This window comes from Bos grunniens, chromosome X, assembly GCF_055505025.1.
Source record: "Bos grunniens cultivar Pamir isolate PY7600 chromosome X, Bosgru_T2T1.0, whole genome shotgun sequence".
NCBI classification, from domain to species: domain Eukaryota; kingdom Metazoa; phylum Chordata; class Mammalia; order Artiodactyla; family Bovidae; genus Bos; species Bos grunniens.
In genome coordinates, this window is record NC_141194.1 from 124,712,305 (window position 1) to 124,732,076 (window position 19,772).

Below are 19,772 nucleotides of genomic sequence, written 5' to 3' on the forward strand. Positions count from 1 at the left end.
CAGTCCTGTAGCCACCACTGAGTTTTCCAAATTTGCTGACATATTGAGTGCAGCACTTTAACAGCATCATCTTGTAGGATTTTAAATGGCTCAACTGGAATCCCATCACCTCCAGTAGCTTTGTTCGTAGTGATGCTTCCTAAAGCCCACTTGACTCCACACTCCAGGATGTCTGGCTCTAGGTGAGTGACCACACCATCATGGTTATCTGGGTCGTGAATACCTTTGTGGTATAGTTCTTCTGTATATTCCTGCTACCTCTTCTTATTCTCTTCTGCTTCTGTTGGGTCCTTGCTGTTAGATCCTAAACTTTTTACCACTTTTATATTGTCTCAGTTTACAGTTCTGCCACTTAGAAGCAGAACTGTAAACTGTAATCACCAGGGTGATTCACTTCACTTTTTAAAAAATTAATTTTAATTGGAGGCTAATTGCTTTACAGTATTGTTGTGATTTTTGCCATACATTGACATGAATCAGCCATGGGTGTACATGTGTCCCCCATCCTGAACCCCCGCTCCCACCTCCCTCCCCATCCCATCCCTCTGGGTTGTCCCAGCGCACTGGCTTTGAGTGCCCTGTTTCATGCATCGAACTTGGACTCTTCATTATTTCACATATGTTTCACATACAAGTTTCAATGCTATTCTCTCAAATCATCTCACCCTTGCCTTTTCCCACAGAGTCGAAAAGTCTGTTCTTTGTATCTGTGTCTCTTTTGCTGTCTCGCATATAGGGTCGTTATCATCTTTCTAAATTCCATATATATGCGTTAGTATACTCTATTGGTGTTTTTCTTTCTGGCTTACTTCACTCTGTATAAGAGGCTCCAGTTTCATCCACCTCATTAGAACTGATTCAAATGTATTCTTTTTAATGGCTGAGTAATACTCCATTGTGTATATGTACCACAGCTTTCTTATCCATTTGTCTGCCAATGGATGTCTAGGTTGCTTCCATGTTCTAGCTATTGTAAACAGGATTCACTTCACTTTTAAACCTTAGTTTTCTCACTTGTAAAGTGAAAATTAAACCACCTACCTTGCCAGGTTGGTGCGAGAAGTCAATGCAACAGTGTGCGTAAAGTACCCGGCAAGGTAGTTGCTGTCACTCCTCATTTGTACTTTATTCATCTTCCAGCTACTTGTTGTGTTTTAGAAAAAAATCATGCAACATTTCAAGCACACAAAGAGCAGAGAGAAAATAAAGTACACCCACATTCCCACCATTCAGCTTAAGAAACAAATTATAGCTGCAACTGGAGCCCTGTGCACACTTTCCAATATTTCCTGCTCCTCCTTTGCTCCCTCCTGCAAGGGAACGCCAGTCTTGAATTTGTTTTTATTATTTCCAGGAATGTTTTCATACTTTACTATTTATCTTCAGTAAAGACAAAATGGTTCAGAGGCATTTTTCCTGTGATGGATACTTAAACATCCTGTGTGGATAAGGGTAAATTTCTTAATGCCTATAAAAAGATATCACCATCATGTTAGCTTACCATTTATATGAGTACATATTCTTTTTTTTCTGATCCAAGAATAGCAATTCTGAATAAATACCAGAAAGAAATGGTGTACCTCAAATGACGGATTTTTGTAGTGTTTAGAGAATTTTCTGTCTTAAAAAATTATTTATTTTTATTTATTATTGTTTTTATTGGAGTATAGTTGCTTTACAATGTTGTGTTAGTTTCTGCTGTACAGCAAAGTGAATCAAGTACATGTAAATATATATCCCCTATTTTTTGGATTCCCTTCCCATAGAGGCCATTACGGAGTACTGAATAGAGTTCCCTGTGCTATACAGTCGGTTCTCATTAGTTACCTATTTTATACATAGTATCAGAAATGTGTATATGTCAATGCCAGCCTCCCAGTTCATCCCACCCATCCCTCCCCTGTTGGTGTCCATTGTTTGTTCTCTTTATCTGTCTCTGTTTCTGCTTTACAAATAAGTTCATCTGTATCATTTTTCTAGATTCCACATATAAGCAATATTATATGAAACAGTAAGTCCCCTACATACAAACAAGTTCCATTCTGAGAATACATTTGTAAGTCCAATTTGTTCATAAATCCAACAAAGTTAGCCTAGGTACCCAACTAACACAATCAGCTATATGGTACTGTACTGTAGTAGGTTTATAATACATTTCACACAAATAATACATAAAATACAAACGCAAAAAATAAAAACATTTTATTTATTTTTTATTTTTTTTTAATTACACTTGTGGCAGATTCATGTCAATGTATGGCAAAACCAATACAATATTGTAAAGTAATTAGCCTCCAATTAAAATTAATAAATTTATATTTTAAAACATTTTCAATCTTACAGTACAATACCCTGAAAAGCACAATAGCACAGTACAACAGCTGGCATACAGGAGCTGGCATCGAGTGAACAGGCAAGATGAGTTACTGACTGGAGGACGAAGAGGAGGTGGGAGATGGTAGAGCAACAGGAGACGGAGGGCAAGCTGCAATTTCACTCATGCCTGATGTTGATGGCACAGGTTCTGGTTCCTTGATGGATTCAGTTCTATCCACCCTCTTGAAAAAACAATCCAGTAATGTCTGGCTAGCAGCTCTTTTTTCTTTTCGTCAGAGATGCCATGGTAGCACCGGATTGCAGTCTGAATGGCTGCTGCAACCTTTGTGTACTGTTCTACGTTTGGGTCCTGTGACTAACAGAGCCTCCTCAAATAAAGAAAATCCCCTTGCCTTTTCCTGCGTCGTGAAATTATTCAGTTCTGCAGTTACTTCTTCTTCCTCTTGTCTCCCTCCATCCTTTCTCTGGGCCTCCATTTCCAACAGGTCTTCATTAGTAAGCTCCACGTTCACGTCTTTGAAAGTTCGCAACTGAAGAATTTTCTGTTGTAATTCTGTGTGCTAAAATGCTTCTGAGTCTGTATTTATCCATGTTAGGAGTTTAAAATATAAATAACAGTAGAGATTCCTTCAAACATTATGATTTAAAATTTGTTCCACAGTTAATATAAAGATTCTCTACTTTGGGGGGAAAACTACTGTATCCTATTGGCTTGATTTTGGTTAATGATTTTTTTTCATTGAAGTATAGTTATTTACAATGTTCCATGTTTACAACAAAGTGATTCAGCGTATGTGTGTGTGTGCGTGCGTGTGCGTGTGTGCTAAGTCGCCTTAGTCGTGTCCAACTCTGTGCAACCTTATGGACTGTAGCCTGCCAGGCTCTTCTGTCCATGGGATACTCCACGCAACAATACTGAAGTGGGTTGCCATGCCCTCCTCCAGGGGATCTTCCTGACCAAGTGATGGAACCCGCGGTCTCTTATGTCTCCTGTATTGGGAAACAGGTTCTTTACCACTTGGGGCACCTGGGAAGCCTTTTATATATATATAGTTTTTAATTCTTTTTCATTATAGGTTATTACAAGATATTGAATATAGTTCCCTGTGCTATATCATAGCTTCTTGTTTATTCTACATATGGTTAGTGATTTTTTTGAGAATTTTATAATATCCCTTGAATTGATGGAAGACTTACTGGAGTCCCATAGAACTGAATTTTTATCTTAATAACTTATTTACATGTAAGGAATGAAAATTAAAATACTTGGCATTATCCTCAATGGTGTTTCTAGTATAATCTCAGCTATTTTTTAGGCATCCTGTGGTAATTTATGCTGACATATTAGAGACAAAGCATAGTTGAATGAAAATTCAGATTAAAATCCTGTTTTACATGAAGGTTTCAGCTGAAATAGGGACATTGTTGGATTTCTGCTAAAGCTGTAGGTATTTAGCAGCTGGATAATCACAAGGGCTTCCCTTGTGGCTTAGCTAGTAAAGAGACCTGAGTTCCATCCCTGGGTTGAGAAGATCCCCTGGAAAAGGAAAAGGCTACCCACTCCAGTATTCTGGCCTGGAGAATTCCATGGACTATGTAGTCCATTGGGTCGCAAAGAGTCGGACACGACTTTCACTTTCACTCACTCATCACCGAGTCAGAGCCAGCCAGTCAGGTGCACATCTTTCTTTCCGCCGGCAGGTGGCAGTAGCATACTAGAAATGTTTATGACGATTGGCACCGAGACCACACACACAGCTTTAAAATGCTATGATCGTGTGTTGGAACCTTGTGAAAAGAACAGTAAGCCATTTTCTGGATTTCGAGATATAAAGCAGACCCCAACCTTGATATGTTCCCCATATTTACATATATTTGAATGACTGCCCCGGTCTTTTGCTCTGCCCTGGGTAAGGTCTTTTGGGATTTCCCCTCTCTCTCCCCTTCTGGCTTCCTATTGTAGCTTTTGTTTCTTTCTGGGAGTAACTTCACCCTTACAAAAATACCCGCTTCTCTCCCATGCTTCATTGTGGCATCCATTCTTTTTCACGAGGGAGAGCGACCTGGTGTGAAACGACAGAGTAGGGAGAGGAAGAGAGAGCATGGAGGCAGATCTGGACCTCACTTCCGGCTCTACTGTGGCAGCTACCACAAACCCCACATGTCCTTTTCCTCTTGTTAGTTTTATTCACTCTCTTGTTTACCATTGTTGTCAGCAGTGAAGACTTTGAGAAAAACCCAGAGCTGTGTACTTGCTTATGTAAAACCTAAGGAAAATTCTGAGACTCGATTCTGTTCTGTCTTTGAGGAACCAGGGAAGGGAGCAAGTGAGACTAATCACAAACAAAAAGTGGTGGGGACAGAAAAGAAGCAGGCAGCCTAGGTTCTGGGACCGGATCAGAGAAAAAAGGGCTAAGTGAGATCCACCCAACCCAGTGGGAGTGGCATCCCTGGGACTTTCCACTGGCCAGACCCAGACTCCCAGCTCCTCATGTCTCATCATCACTTTCCCGATTACAGCGATTCCCAAGAAAGGCTGGTGCGAGAGAGTGAGGCAAAGGGGGGAAAAGTCTGACCCTTTTCTAGCTGCTTTAGATGGAGTTATCATCATTCGAAGTAGAAATCTATGCAGAGATTCTACAGAAACACTGTTAGATGAGATAGTTAAGCCCTGTACTGTCATTATAATGTACAATAATTTTCTTGAGTTTTCCAGCCCAACCCAGAATGTGCCAAAGCCCCATCCACCATGTGCATTCTGTGAGATAAGGGTATATTGAATTGCAAACAACATTCACACATTGAAAACTGCTTCTGTTGTATCCCATCACACATACAGAACATGTTAAACTCAAAAGACATTTCAAATAGGCTGTATAAAAGTTAAAAGCTGTATTTGAAAGACAGATTGTGTTTTGGTATAGTGATATACATTTGCATATTATATTTGTATATAATGATATTAATTTGTGCATTAAATTTATTTGGCTAAGTAAAATGTGTCTTTCAGAATCTATTTATCATACTGGGCAGTGGCTTTAAGATAATTTTGTTCTTTTGTTGCAATAGTCAAATGTTATTTTTTCCCCCAATAACCAGTGTTTTATTCTGAGATAGCGATCTCATGTTATATTGGAAAAATTAAAGAAATTCTTTTGTAATATTTGACAAGCCTAGAAGTTAGAATGTTGCATGGAAAGTAGTAAAATACACATTGACATTTGCTTTTAATTGTTGTAACCCTTGTATCAATTTGAGTAGAACATTGAGGATGCGGTAGTTATTTAGTCATGGAAAGGAAAAATAAGACTTGTTTACCAAATTGAAAAGAAGTTAGGAACGCGATTTTCTCAAAAGTACACTTCTACTCAAATGCACTCTCCCACTTCAAGTTATTTTCCTAATTATATTTTATATGTGATGATTTTTTACTAAGTTTAAGCCAATCTGACCCAGAGGCAGGCTAACCTAGGTGTTTCCCTAGTGACTTGCATTAAGCACTATTTTTTAAAAATTTTTATTGAAATATAGTTGATTTACAATGTTGTGTTAGTTTCAAATGTATAGCAAAGTGATTCAGTTATACATATAGACACATATTCTTTTTCATATTCTTTCCCACTGAGGTTTATCACAGGATATTGAATATAGTGCCGTATAGTAGGACCTTGCTGTTCATCTGCTTTATATAATAGTAGTTTGTATCTGCTAATCCAAACTCCTCATTTATCCTTCCCCCATCCTGTAACCCCTTTAGTAACCATAAGTTTATTTATTTTCTATGTGAGTCTGTTTTGTAAACAAGGTCATTTGTATCATATTTTAGATTCCACATATATATGATATCATATGGTATTTGTCTTTCTCTATCCGATTTACTTCACTTAGTATTAGAATTTCTAGGTCCAAAGGACTATTTCTTACAGAAGTTCTCACTGTGTTATTCAAGTCAGCTCAGCCCCCACCCTCCTTTTATTCATGATTTAGGCCTCAGAGATGGCCCGTGCCATGTCTGTGTTCCACATCAAGCATCAGATGGTACTGATTTCCAACAGACTTGGGTATGAACCCCAACTTAGCTATTTACTTGCTTTCACTCATCCTTCCTGAGTCTTATGTTTCTCGTCTGTAAAATGAAGATAACACCCGTGTGAAATGTTGTAGTGAATATTAAACAAGAACAAATGCATGCAAAGACTTAGCATGAAGCAGTAGCCTTATAAACCTCAATATTTAGGCTTCACGATTTTAGTAGGAAGTAGTTTTTATCTCTGTTTTACAGATGAGTCAGCTGAGGTTGGTAACTGATCCAGGGTCACCAAATTTGTTTTATGATTTCAAGTCCAGGGCACTTCAATCCCCTTGGCTGCTTCTGGGCCAAAACTGCAGAAACTGATGAAACAGGAAGCACTGATGGTTAGGTGTGACCACTCAGATGAGCTCTAGCTGCCGTGAAGGTGGCAATTCCCAGTTCTTTTTCCTCTGACATTCCTTTAATTCTGTGTGATTCACAGTTTCTGTTTAACAACTGAAGCTCCATTCTTTTCTCTCCTGCTCACAAAAGCCCAGAGATAGGGAGAGTGTTTATAGTAGGGTTAACGGGCAACCTACCCCATCCCCACCCCCTAGCATGTTATCACTGATAGTGAGTTTCTTTGAACACAATACAACGTATTCCAACATGCCATAGTCAGAAAGTGCTGCGTAAGATGTATTCTAGGAGAATAAATAGGTCATTTGGTAGTACAGGGTTCCTGTTGGAGAGTGATGAGAAGATTGGTGGGGTCAGTGGGAGTCTAAAAAGTGGAGAATTGATCTCACAGGTAAGTGGAGGTTTTTAAGTAGGAAAGCAGCAGGGGTAAAATGGTGGTTTGCAAGGGGTTTCAGAAGCCAGAAAGCCTGGAAGCCAGGGGATCCACTGAACTATTGAAGTGAACTAGACTGAATGAGATGAAGGCCTGAACCAAGTCAGTGGCAGTGCGAATGGAAAGGAATGAACAGATACAAGAAGGCTTGTGATGGATTGGATATGCATGGGCGAGCAAGGAAGGAGAGGGGTCAAGTGATAAAGCAGATTTCCTTCTTTATATTTTTCAGAAATGTAAACTATAATGATCTTGCAGCCCAAGGACTCAGAATCGTGATGGAGGAAAGGAGAAAATCCAGAATGTGCTGAAGGGCAGGGAAAACCCAAGGTTACACGTTGGCAGGACATGGTTCCTAAGAAGTTTTTCTTTTTGGCTCCACCACTTGGCATGTGGGATCTTAGTTCCCCAACCATGGATGGAACCTATACCCCCTGCCGGGGAATCTCAGAGTCTTAACCACTGGACTGCCAGGGAATTCCCTACAGTCCTTTTGTTATTTTTGGCCGAGTTATTTGGGTAACCTGCTGTATGTTTTCAGATCCTAGGCTAAGTGACTTTGTGATTAGTCATGGAAACATGCTGCTGTCTGAATTTAGGACTTGATTCTGGAACATTGCAAGTGATGTTCTGGTGATAGAAAGCACTTGGTGAGTTATTCTCTTTGACATCTCACCAGCCAGTAACTAAATGTTTGCAGTGACTCAGAAAAGACTTTCCGAACCTGACACTGAGATCATCTGATAGATTGTATACCCCATGACTCTGGGTATAGGCTTCCTTAAGGGCAGAGATTTTTGTTTTCTTCACAGCTGTATTCCCAACAGAGAACAGAGCCTGTCACTTAGTAGATGCTCAATAAATAAGTGTTGGATGAGGAAACGAAGCCAGGGGCTACGAGTGCCTGGCTCACCACTGTACCCAGTGCTGCATGCCATGCTGATGGAATTGAGTTGAAATGCGTTGGACAGCATTTGGGCTGGTGACACAAAATTTATCTGGTTTTATATGCTGTGAAATACAGGAAAATCATGTTCAGTCAATAGCTGTTTATATGGAATATTAAGCAATAACAAAACTATATTCATCCTTTTGCCAGTGATGAGCTGGAACGATTTATGGAAAATCAAGGTGCATCCAGTCCAGGTATCCTCATTTTAACAACAAGCCTCAGCAAACCTTTCATGCGACTGGAAAAGTATGTTACACTCTTGCAAGAGTTGGAACGGCATATGGAGGTAAGGGAAGGTGAACTGTTTTAAGCTCGCATACAAAGTATGGACCTCTGCTATGGAGGCAGCAGCCAGTCTGCCTCCAAACTAGCCTTGGTGAGGAGTTCAGGAAAAATCTTGGTTTCAAAATTTACTTGATCCAGTCTTCCCTCTTCCTGGGCTTTTAGTTTTCCTCTTTATGCAGCAAGATAAGAAGGGGACTGTTTTTTTCCTCTGAAGATTTTTAAATTTTTGGACTTATTTTTATTAATTTTTTCTAGCTTTATTTTTGAGGTATGACTGACCAATAAAAACTGTATGCATTTAGATTGTATAACGTGAGTTTTAAAAGGTGTATAATGTGATTATTCATTATACACATACTTTGTGAAATGATGACCATACAATCAAGTTAATTAGCACATCCACCACTTTTTTTGTGTGAGAACTTTTAATGTCTTTTTTTTTAGCAACTTTCAAGTATACAATTCAGTGTTATTAACTGTAGTCACCATGCTGTACATTAGATCCCTCAGATTTACTCATCTAATAACTGAAAGATACTCTTTCTTTATTATTAAATATTCATGGTCATTCTCCCTCCCCTCCCTTCTCCCAGCCTCGGTCTTGCTCATTGGTTGATTCAGATGGTGGTTCTACAGAGAGATCTTTCACCAAGAAATCTTCTGTTGCTCTGATATATGAACCAACTTTCTTGAGGGAGATAAACAAAGCAAAACAGCATCAGAAAATGTGCAGAAAAATTTTTTTATTATTATAGACAGAAGCATTTATCCCTAGGTCACTGCAGTCATTCAGCTTTCTGAGGCTAGGTTACAGTGGAAGATTCTGGTATTTCTTGAGAGAAGAATAAATGGGTCCACTCTTAGTTTCTTTCTTTACGCATCCAGACATCTCCATCAAAGTCCCCTTGCATTTTTTGTCTCAAGAGCCCAAATCCTCTTATTAAAAGCCAGTCAGCAGGGGTGGCTTATTGAGTGGTTCTTGTGTGCTGGAGCCTGGGGGATGGGGTTGTGGGTGGGTGAGGGGGGCCTGGAGGCTGCATTTACCCTACTTGTTCTTCCTGTGTCTGGGGAAAGGTTTTGAGGTTTGAAAGGGTTTGAATATCTTTAAAGAAAAAGGTTGCACACTGCCGGTCATGTCAGCATTTGTAAGGATTGAAAGTGTGTACTCTGAGCGAAACCACATTCTCAGGTTCTTTGACCTGCCAGAAATCTGCAGGCAGTGGGGAGCCAGTGAGTAATGCCAGCCAGAATGAAATTTCAGTTAGAGCCCGGCAAGGTGTTGAGCCCTGGATGGCTTTCCAAAAGCTAAACCAATTTGCTGAATCGTTTGAGGTTGGCCCCTCCTGGTTTCTCACAAAAATTCAGAAATGAGCGGCCTCAGGTTCCGTGACTGCTCAGTGCTGAAGTGCAAATATTAATACATGCTTCACTGGAGGAGATAAAATCCCAGGTGCTCCTCCTGCCTGGATCCTCTGTCTTGGAGCCTGTTTCCACTCCTTCTCCATGTGCTGGTGGTCCCCTGCCTTTGGCTGCCTTTTATTTCCCACTATGAGATTATACATACCCCAAGTATGAATTCACCATCTGATAAGACACTTTATCCAGCTTTCTGATCATTGAGCATGGCTGCCGGCTCATGATAGAGTAACATTTGAACTTCGCAGGGGTCAGCTGATTTGGGGAAGGATGAGTTTATAAAGGAATACAACCTTTCTTTTCATAAGCAGTGCTGTTCTTGGCTTGGGTTAGACCGTTAGTCTGCTCAGCTCTGTATTTTATCACTGGAGGCTGGTTGCACAGCAGATATCTTCCCATTACTCCAGCTGAAATTCAAAGCTTAGCTGGATCTCTCCCCAAGGAGCTCCACTTTCCTTTCATAAAGAGTTATGCAGGTGTGGACTCCTCAAAGCCATTTTTTAAAAAAATGGCTGTTTATTCGTTCTGAAGCTAATTCATTTTTTGACTGTACTGCCCAGCTTGTGGGATCTTAGTTCCCCAACCAGGGATTGAACTGTTGCTGCCTGCCTTGGAAGCAGAGTCTTAACCACTGGACCGCCAGGGAAGCCCCTCAGAACCATTTTTGAACTTGTTCACTTTTGGGGATTGTAAGTCCCATGAAATTGCAGACCAAATAAGCTTGCTGAAGAAGGAGCACATGGTATAAACTTGGAATTTTTTCCCGTCCACCAGGTTTAGTCTGCTGAAAGAAAATGGAGGAGGTTTAGCATGTGAGATTGGATTGATTTTTCTGAGTATCACTCAGTTTCTACATTTCCTTACCTCTTATCATTTACTAACAACATGACCTAATGATGACCCCAAATAATTATTATTTATTATCCACAGTATAATAGCAAAAGGGGAAATGGAAACCCTTGCCTCGATAACCAAATATATGTTACCAAATATATAATGTCTTCCGAACTGTCTTAATTTCTTCATCACCTAATCATTAAAGGTGCTGAGATTCCAAATGCTCAAGTGCTGTCTTATTTTTTAATCTTGAAGTTAACATATAGCAAAACTGATTTTTTTCCTTTGAGGTACAGTTCTATGACTTTTAACCCATGTACAGATTTGAGTTACCACCATCACTGATGCAATACACAACAGTTCCATCATCCCTCAAAAATGTCCTCTTTTGATCTCTTTGCAGCCACACCTTCCTCCCACCCCACCCTCTGGCAACCACTGATCTGTTCTCCTTTAATACTGTTTTAAAATGTATTTCTTTGATAGGATACGCATCCAGATCACCAGGATATTCTGAAAGCAATCGTAGCATTCAAAACTCTCATGGTAGGTGCTGCTCTAAAATTATTATTCTCTATTTCGTAGTCTTTGTTCTAAAACAGTGACTTGTGTGTAATGTTTCTTTCCTTTTGCAAAGGTCTTTGGAGTGGAAACAGTAAGCTCTAGTGACCGTATTGCAGTGATTGTTTCATTTAATGTTGTCTTCCAAACATCATGCTCACCTGTGAAAGGTTGCCAGGCTGAGGGTGTAAAGTACTCACATTTGAAGTCTCTGCCACATTAAGCATGGCTGTGTGGGTGGGGGGTTTCTTTTGTCTCTTTGTCTTTACCCCTGTGTTGCTCACCTTACGTCTGTGCAACTCGTCCTTCACTGATTGGCATCAATACTGGATTCATCTACTTATGCCAAAAGGTGTGAGTCTATTCTTTGCCTAGGAAAAAGAAATCCTTCATCAAATCTAAAAGGAAAAAAAAAAAAACAGCTAAAATGCAATTGCCGTATACAGATTGCTATCAAAGATACCTTTATCTTAAATCTTGAGCATGATGGCTTAATGTCCTCTTGAAACCACTAATGTAAAACCGCTTGGTGGCATTTTAGGAGGAAAGTAAATGTTATTTGGGGTGATTGATTAAGTTGAGCTTCATTTTAGACATTTCCGTAGTATTCCAAGTGATGGGGATTGAGGTTCAGTTATTGATTCTTGCTGTAAGATTATGATGCACCTTTCACCATCACCTCATTTTGGTTGCTGTTAAAAGATCTGTACCTGACGTGTCCGCAGTTAAACAGCAAGTTGAAGACCAGAGAGTAAGGTATCAGGTTCAATTTGCTGTGGGAGACAAAAAATGGTCAATTATTGGCAGTTTGACATGGTTCAACCTAATAGAGCAGGGCCACTGAAACCTGTGGCATTTGTTATTGTTATTTGTGTCCCCTTTCTTTTTTCCTGTGTAGATTGAATATAACATGTCTCTTTTGAAAACAAATTAGTTCTAATCATTTACATGTTGTACAAGTTGCTTTGATGGTTATAGTATACTTATTCCCATTCCAGGTGCTTCAAAAATGTATCAGTTTATTTCTTTAAGCTTTCATTTACCTGAAAGGGACAGCAGAGATTTTATAGAAAACACATCCCCAAATGCTATGACAGTCATTTGGAAACAGGAATATAACTAATCATATGCTTATTTTCATATTCAATTTGGATTGAATGCTGTTAAATTATTTTAAGATAACCGCATTTTCTGAAACAATCATATATATATATAGTAATTATAGCCTACATATTGTTTCTTGGCTTGTATTTTCAATTTGTATTTGTGCAATTCAGTTGTATCTCTTTTTTGAATCCTTTTAAGGATAAAAATGAACTTAGTACTTTTTATAGCAACCTACTACTGGTCCCAAAACAAAGTGTAGCACAGTGTACATGTTTCATTATAAGATCAGTTTGAGTCACTGTGGCATAAGGAGTTTAATTTTCTCTTTTTCAATAACTCTTGGAGTTATTTTATAAATTAAGATGTTATTTGGTTGGAAACTGAGTTAGAAAAATAAGATTGCTTTGTAACTCAAAGCTCTATTTATGCAAAGATAGACAAGATGGAGGGGAGGTGGAGCCAACAGGGATGCCAAGCAGCAGATCTGAATGTACTGTCCCCGTTTGATGTCATTCTGCTTATTTTCCCATACTCCTTGCAGGGAGGGAGAAGCAATCCCCTTCTACCAGTTTATCTTGATGTTTTGACAAAATGAGAAGTAGCTCTTCCTTACAAAATGTCTGGGGGCTCAAGGCCAGCAATTTAAAGTAGTAGATCTTTCTGTCTGTCCAGAATGGAGCTGGTGATGGGATTTGCGATGAAGAACAGGGACTCAGTGGAAATCTGAGAGTCGAGAACCACATCTTATTTTCGTCTTGTTTTAGGTCTGTTTCGGAAGAATTCCTATTCCATTATGTTCTGCTTTGGTTCCGTAGGGGCAGTGCCAAGATCTCAGAAAGAGAAAACAGCTGGAGCTGCAGATCCTTTCGGAACCTATTCAGGCATGGGAAGGGGAGGATATTAAAACCTTGGGGAATGTGATCTTTATGTCACAAGTCATGGTGCAGTGTGGAACAAGTGAGGTAAGAGGTTTCACAGCTCAACACCACCTCTTTCATCTCTTCTTCCATATGTTTCTTCCTTTATGTCTTCTCCCATCAAGGTCAAACACTCGAACTTTCGCATCAGAAACTGAGGACCTCTTCTTTGCCCAGCCCTCTGCTTGGTGCTGTGGGAGGGAGTTAGGAGGAAAGAACAGCCATGATCTTGATCTCTGCCTTCAAAGTACTCATTAGAGACAGATGAAAACCCAAACTGCAACTGGAAAACAAATCAAAATAGTCCATGACAGATTGTGACATCCCAGCAGTAGATTCCATAGAAGTTCAGAGAAGGGAGAGAGCAAGAAAAGACTCTATGGAGACAGGACCCGAGGAGGGGGCCATGAAGAGAAGAGGGGAAAATTTTGTAAGGGAGAGGTCCTTATTGTCTCAGGAGAGAGCACGAACTTGGCGGCCTTTGTTCTTCAGGGCACTTGATTGGGAGCAGAGGAAACCTCCCAGGCAGAGTGCAAGAGCGAGCTGATTGAGAGGCAGGTTGTGAAGAATGTCGGATGTCAGGCAAGGGTAGTTCAGATGGAACCATGCCAGGCCTGAGGGTAGAGAAACACAGTGAAAGGGCTGTTTACGACACCATCTGGCAGCCGTACATGTCCACTAAACGGGAGGGGATGGGGCTGGAGACAGGCCAGCTGGGTTGGAAAGTGGTAAGTAAGTACCTCCCCCTCCCAGGAAGGTGATGGTGGAGAGAATGAAACTTAAGGGGCAAGTCTGAGACCTGTTTGGAAGGGAAAGCCTATAGGAAGTGGTGGGCCATGGGCTAAAAGAGATGACATGTCATTTCAGACCTGACTGAAATGTGATGGTTGGTATACAGATGGAGGTGACTTGTAGGCAGGTGTTGAAAAAGTATAGAAATGTGGGTAGGAGGTCAGAATTAGAGGCAGAGGCTTCCATGTCGCTGACAGATGTGCTTTCTTGGGAAATAAAAGTCCAGAAAGAAGCACAAAGGCCTGAAGATGGATTATATCTTTTAGGAAGGGGGCGGGGTAGGGGAAGAAGGTTGATTACATCACCTGGCATGATTTATTGGGTATTACAATCATCTTCTCCTTCCCTAAATATCTTCTTCTACTCCCTGACAGGTCTGTGTCAGAGATTCATTACTTTGGGCTAATGTGGTTACCAAAGAGGAAAGTGGGGAGGAATAAATTAGGAGTTTGGGATTAACACATACCAACTACTATACATAAAGCAGATAAACAACAAGATTCTACTGTATGCTGCTGCTGCTGCTAAGTCGCTTCAGTCGTGTCCGACTCTGTGCGACCCCATAGATGGCAGCCCACCAGTCCCCGCCGTCCCTGGGATTCTCCAGGCAAGAACACTGGAGTGGGTTGCCATTTCCTTCTCCAATGCATAAGAGTGAAAAGTGAAAGTGAAGTCGCTCAGTCGTGTCCAACTCTTAGCGACCCCATGGACTGCAGCCTACCAGGCTCCTCCATCCATGGGGTTTTCCAGGCAAGAGTACTGGAGTGGGGTGCCATTGCCTTCTCCCTTCTAGCACAGGAAACTATACTCAATATCTTGTAGTAACTTATAATGGAAAAGAATCTGAAAAAATATATATCTGAATCACTTTACCATACACTTGAAACATTGTAACTCAACTAGGCTTCAATAAACAAACACTAGAAGAAAAATAAGCAATCTCAGGTAAAATGCAGATACCCTTGGGAAAGTTACTGTAGCGACTCTAACAGTCTTTCATACCTTTGGGATAAACCTCTTGGGTAAAGCAAGAAGGAAATAGTGCCAGAAAAAGAAAGTGGAAAATAGAGGGAAATTAGGGGAGTGTGTTGTCATGGAAATTCCAGAAAGAACATTTGAAAGCGGTCAGACTGCTGAGGGCTGCAGAAGGTTCAGAGTATGGAGACCGAGAAGCCATGGGATGTCACAAAAAGGCAGTGATTGATGACTTTGAGAGAGCGATAAGGGTGCAGTTATGGAGGGATCAATGGGGAGAAGAAGAAAGCAGCCAGTAATTTGGCAATAAAACGTCAAGAAATAAAGCCACAGGGGGCAGATGACAGCCTATGAAATGGACAGGAGATGTGCCTATGCTAAAGGCAGCAGAAAAAGCGAGTTAGACAGGCGAAGTGGCTGGAAGCAGGAGCAGGAGATAAGATGTCTGTAGAAGGAAGCCAACCAAGAGAAAGATGGGAGAGAACGCAGAACACTTGTTAGAAAAATCAGCCTTGAAAGGTTGCTCTTCTCAAGCAGGAGGAAGGAGATGGAACTGGGCTTGAGGATAATTGTAGGTAAAATGGCTGGACGTGCAAGCCCAGCGACATCTTTGGCATTTACTCACTGCATATCTGCTCAAGTAGTTCAGAGAAGCATTTGTGTCCAACATTTCCTTTCAGTTCAGTTCAGTTCAGTTGCTCAGTCGTGTCTGACTCTTTGCGACCCCATGAATTGCAGCACGCCAGGCCTCCCTGTCCATCACCAACTCCCGGAGTTCACTCAAACTCATGTCCATCGAGTTGGTGATGCCATCCAGCCATCTCATCCTCTGTCGTCCCCTTCTCCTCCTGCCCCCAATCCCTCCCACCATCAGAGTCTTTTCCAGTGAGTCAACTCTTCGCATGAGGTGGCCAAAGTACTGGAGTTTCAGCTTTAGCATCATTCCTTCCAAAGAAATCCCAGGGCTGATCTCCTTCAGAATGGACTGATTGGATCTCCTTGAAGTCCAAGGGACTCTCAAGAGTCTTCTCCAACACCACAGTTCAAAAGCATCAGTTCTTCGGCGCTCAGCTTCCTTCGCAGTCCAACTCTCACATCCATACATGACCACTATTTCCTTCTTTGTTTTATGTGGGTATGATAATTACTGTGTAGTTACTGATTAACAGTAATTTTAGGAAGAGTTTAACACATGGGTTAAGAGCAGCGGTCCCCAACCTTTTAGGCACCAGACATGGGTTTTGGGGATGACAATTTTTCTACGAATGGGAGAGGGGTGGCAGGATGATCTGGGGATGATTCAAGCACATTACATGTATCGTGTACTTTATTATTATTACATCAGCTCCACCTCAGATCATCAGGCATTAGATTGCAGAGGTTGGGGACCCTTGTGTTAGAGCATAATAAATTTCTTATCACTTGAACCCCTTTATTTGGCCACTTCTCAAAGTAAAATCATTTTCACTTTGAGAACCTCAAGACTTATATTGTGCTGTGGTTGCATCACGGGCAAGAAGGCAGTAACAGTGTGACTTTTCAGGCTTCAGCTTGGGAAACAAGTGTGGTCATTTTTACTTAACTGTTGTGTATAGGACTTCCCAGGTGGCGCTAGTGGTAAAGGACCCGCCTGCCAGTGCAGGAGATGGGGGTTCAATCCCTGGGTCAGAAAAGTCCCCTGGAAAAGGAAATGGCAACCCATTCTGGTATTCTTGTCTGGAAAATTCCATGGACAGAAGAGCCTGGTGGGCTACAGTCCACAGGGTCACAAAGAGTCGGACACAACTGAGCGACTGAGCACACACGTTGTGTATAGCAAAGAGACAGATAAACTGGATTTATATACATTTCAAAGTACAATTAAACGAGTTTTCTACTTTTAAGTTGGGTATCTTTTTTTTAAAAAAATCACTATTTGTGTTTCATTGCCTTATATAAGATCTATCTTACAAAAATTCCAGAAATTCTTAATAAACAAAACGTGCAATTTCTGTTTACATGTAGTCTTTTTCCCTCCACTTCAGGAAAAAGAGGAGCGGTACCTCATGTTATTTTCAAGTGTTTTGATAATGTTATCTGCAAGTCCTCGGATGAGTGGCTTTATCTATCAGGTTAGTAGATTTCATATAAAGCAACAAGACAGATAATGAAAATAAATTTTCCTCTAGATGCACTGTTTCCACTCTGTATTAAGAGCTCCAGCCAGAAAAGGCAGAATGTTCTGACCCTTTGTATAATTAAACAATTTATGAGAGCAGATATTCCTTTGAACATAGACCTTTGTGTTAGCATAATGAGTTTATCCTGAACCTCCACTGCTCTGGTTATGAGATAGGTCATGAATGTGTAAACAGAAATCAAAGTCTGCAACTAAGTAAATTAACAGCAGCATTTTCCAGGCCTAGATCATATGATTATTGCTGAGAAGATATAAAGCTGACAGTTGCCTCTGTGATTGTCTTATTACAGTCACATTATATGACCCAAGTTTCTGAGATGGAAGTCATTCAACTCCTTAGGAAATTCAACTCCTTTCAGTTGACTCCCAAGACACTGAGTGTTATAAGTTATTGTTGCCTATCCTATCTTGGCCTAGCAATGACTAATTTTCATGAAATTTGAGTTTTTGCTTTGTTGACGGACTCTCCTGAAAATCTGTTAGAAGGGTAAACTGTGATTTAATCCTGACCTCATGATTTATGGTGTGTTAGCAAAACATAACCCACATTTTCCCGTTGCTTTCTTGTCTGATTAAAATTTAAAGCAGAGAAACACATTATCTATTGACAGACTGGAGAAATATGTCTCACCATAATTCAGCAGTGGTTCCTAAGAGGGTCAGAAAATCTAACAAAAACAGAGACATGTATAACCACAGAATTAATGGGGATGTTCTTTTTCTGGTAGGGAAAAATACCAGTAGCAGGAATGGTGGTGACTAGATTAGATGAAATTGAAGGGAATGACTCCACATTTGAAATCACAGGTAGGTAATTTTCTCTTCTTCAAATCCTTTTCGAAATGAAGTGGGGTTTAAATAAATAAACACTATTATTTTCTGTTATATAGTCCATGAGCAAGTTTTCCATGGACATGGTAAAGTGTATTCCAATTCCTTGGATAATTAGGTTACAGCAAGAGGAGGGAAGACTTGTGGTCATTCATGAGCCTCAGCTTGGCCATTAGTTTCAATCTTCTCTTGCATAAGAGCTAAGAAATAACAAGATGGACTGATGTAAATACAGTTTTATCTCCCTTCTGTCATCTATTCCCTGGTGGCAGAGGAGCCAAAGATGTGAACTTTTATCAACAATTTTATCATCAGCCTATGAATTAGCAAGATTTGTGTTTCTAAAAAGTGCTGAAAAACCATGAAACTTTCCTCACGGTTTGAGCAGTCTGCCACACCTTGGTCATGCCCCCCAACTGGCCTGTTGTCCCTTTTGCCAAACCTGTTTGATGTAATGGTTGCACGTTTTTCACTGATACAACTCAATGGCTAACACTAGGATGCTGGCCCCAGACCATAACCCCTTCTTTCCCAATAGGGAGTCCGAGATTTGGTGTTGGCCTAAAGACCAGTCTTAGTTGGATCTGGCTTCACCTTTGATATTGGGTAAAGCAGTATGCTATTCTCCTTTTAGACTATGAACTAGGTGGGCCCTGTGCTTAAATTTGGGGACTGTGAGCTTGTTTAGAGTGAAGTTTTATATTACTTCCAAGATTCTATAGGCAGTAGAAATCAAGGATGGTTTTTATAAATCAAATACAAGTATTTATATCTTTATTATCATGGCTTATCTGTTCCTGATAGAAGAGTTTCAACAGGGTTAACTCATAGCTATGAAAACTTCTCAAGATAGACACCCAAGTCCTAGCTGCACGCAGTGTGTTTATGAATGAGGCAAGCTCAAGGTCTTCCTTGTCTTTTGTTTCCAAATGCTCCTAATCGGGTGATCCAGGTAACATAGTAGAGAGAATTGTGGTCCACTGTGGCAACAACCAGGACTTCCAGGATTGGCTGGAGCATCTGTACAGGCTGATCAGAGGACCTGCCTCTTGCAGTTCATTATCCAAAACATCATCGTCGTCTTGTAGTGCTCACTCCGTAAGTAGCGTGTCTGTCCTGTCCAGGGATTATTGAGTCTCTTGTCAAATCCTGCCTACTGAGGACTTACAAGAGTGGTGAGCATGCCCTTAGCCTTTGGATAGTTTGGATTTGTAGGATTAGAAGTACAGTCAAACCTCATTAATTCTGCTTTCTTGTTATGGGGGAGGCCCATCCCAATTAACACAGAGTTTGAGATATGCAGCTTTGTTTGACAGTTATTAAGGTACTCCAACTGAACAGCTAGCAAAGTTTTTCTAACCAGAAGTCCTGCTAAGATGTTTTAGTGATAAACAGGATTTATTTTACTTAGCAACCGTTATGCTCATCAATGCTTTGGCTCCAATCCTTTGGCCACCTGATGTGCCGAGCTGACTCATTGGGAAAGACCCTGATGCTGAGAAAGATTGAAGGCAAAGGGAGAAGGGGGTGACAGAAGATGAGATGGTTAGATAACATCACTGACTCAATGGACATGAATCTGCACAAATTCCGGGAGATAGTGGAGGACAGAGAAGCCTGGGGTGCTTCAATCCATGGGGTCGCAAAGAGTCAGACACGACTTAGCGACTGAACAACAACAGCGTGCTCATATTAATAATGTGCTAAGGCAAAAGAGA

At 40.7% G+C, this 19,772-nt stretch overlaps 1 protein-coding gene across 28 annotated transcripts in view; it reads left to right on the plus strand.

The window, feature by feature from the left end:
- Positions 1-19,772, plus strand: part of ARHGEF6 (Rac/Cdc42 guanine nucleotide exchange factor 6) — a 117,883-nt gene that overhangs the window by 84,882 nt on the left and 13,229 nt on the right. For all 28 annotated transcript variants that reach the window (XR_015159585.1, XR_015159584.1, XM_086389097.1 and 25 more), the window contains 6 exons: positions 8,302-8,440; positions 11,179-11,238; positions 13,176-13,322; positions 17,069-17,155; positions 17,952-18,030; positions 19,007-19,152. Coding sequence is in view for 26 of the 28 variants with exons in the window: in XM_086389097.1 (XP_086245223.1) it covers positions 8,302-8,440; positions 11,179-11,238; positions 13,176-13,322; positions 17,069-17,155; positions 17,952-18,030; positions 19,007-19,152 (658 nt within the window). In the remaining 2 variants the exon portion in view is untranslated. The remainder of the gene's footprint in view (positions 1-8,301; positions 8,441-11,178; positions 11,239-13,175; positions 13,323-17,068; positions 17,156-17,951; positions 18,031-19,006; positions 19,153-19,772) is intronic.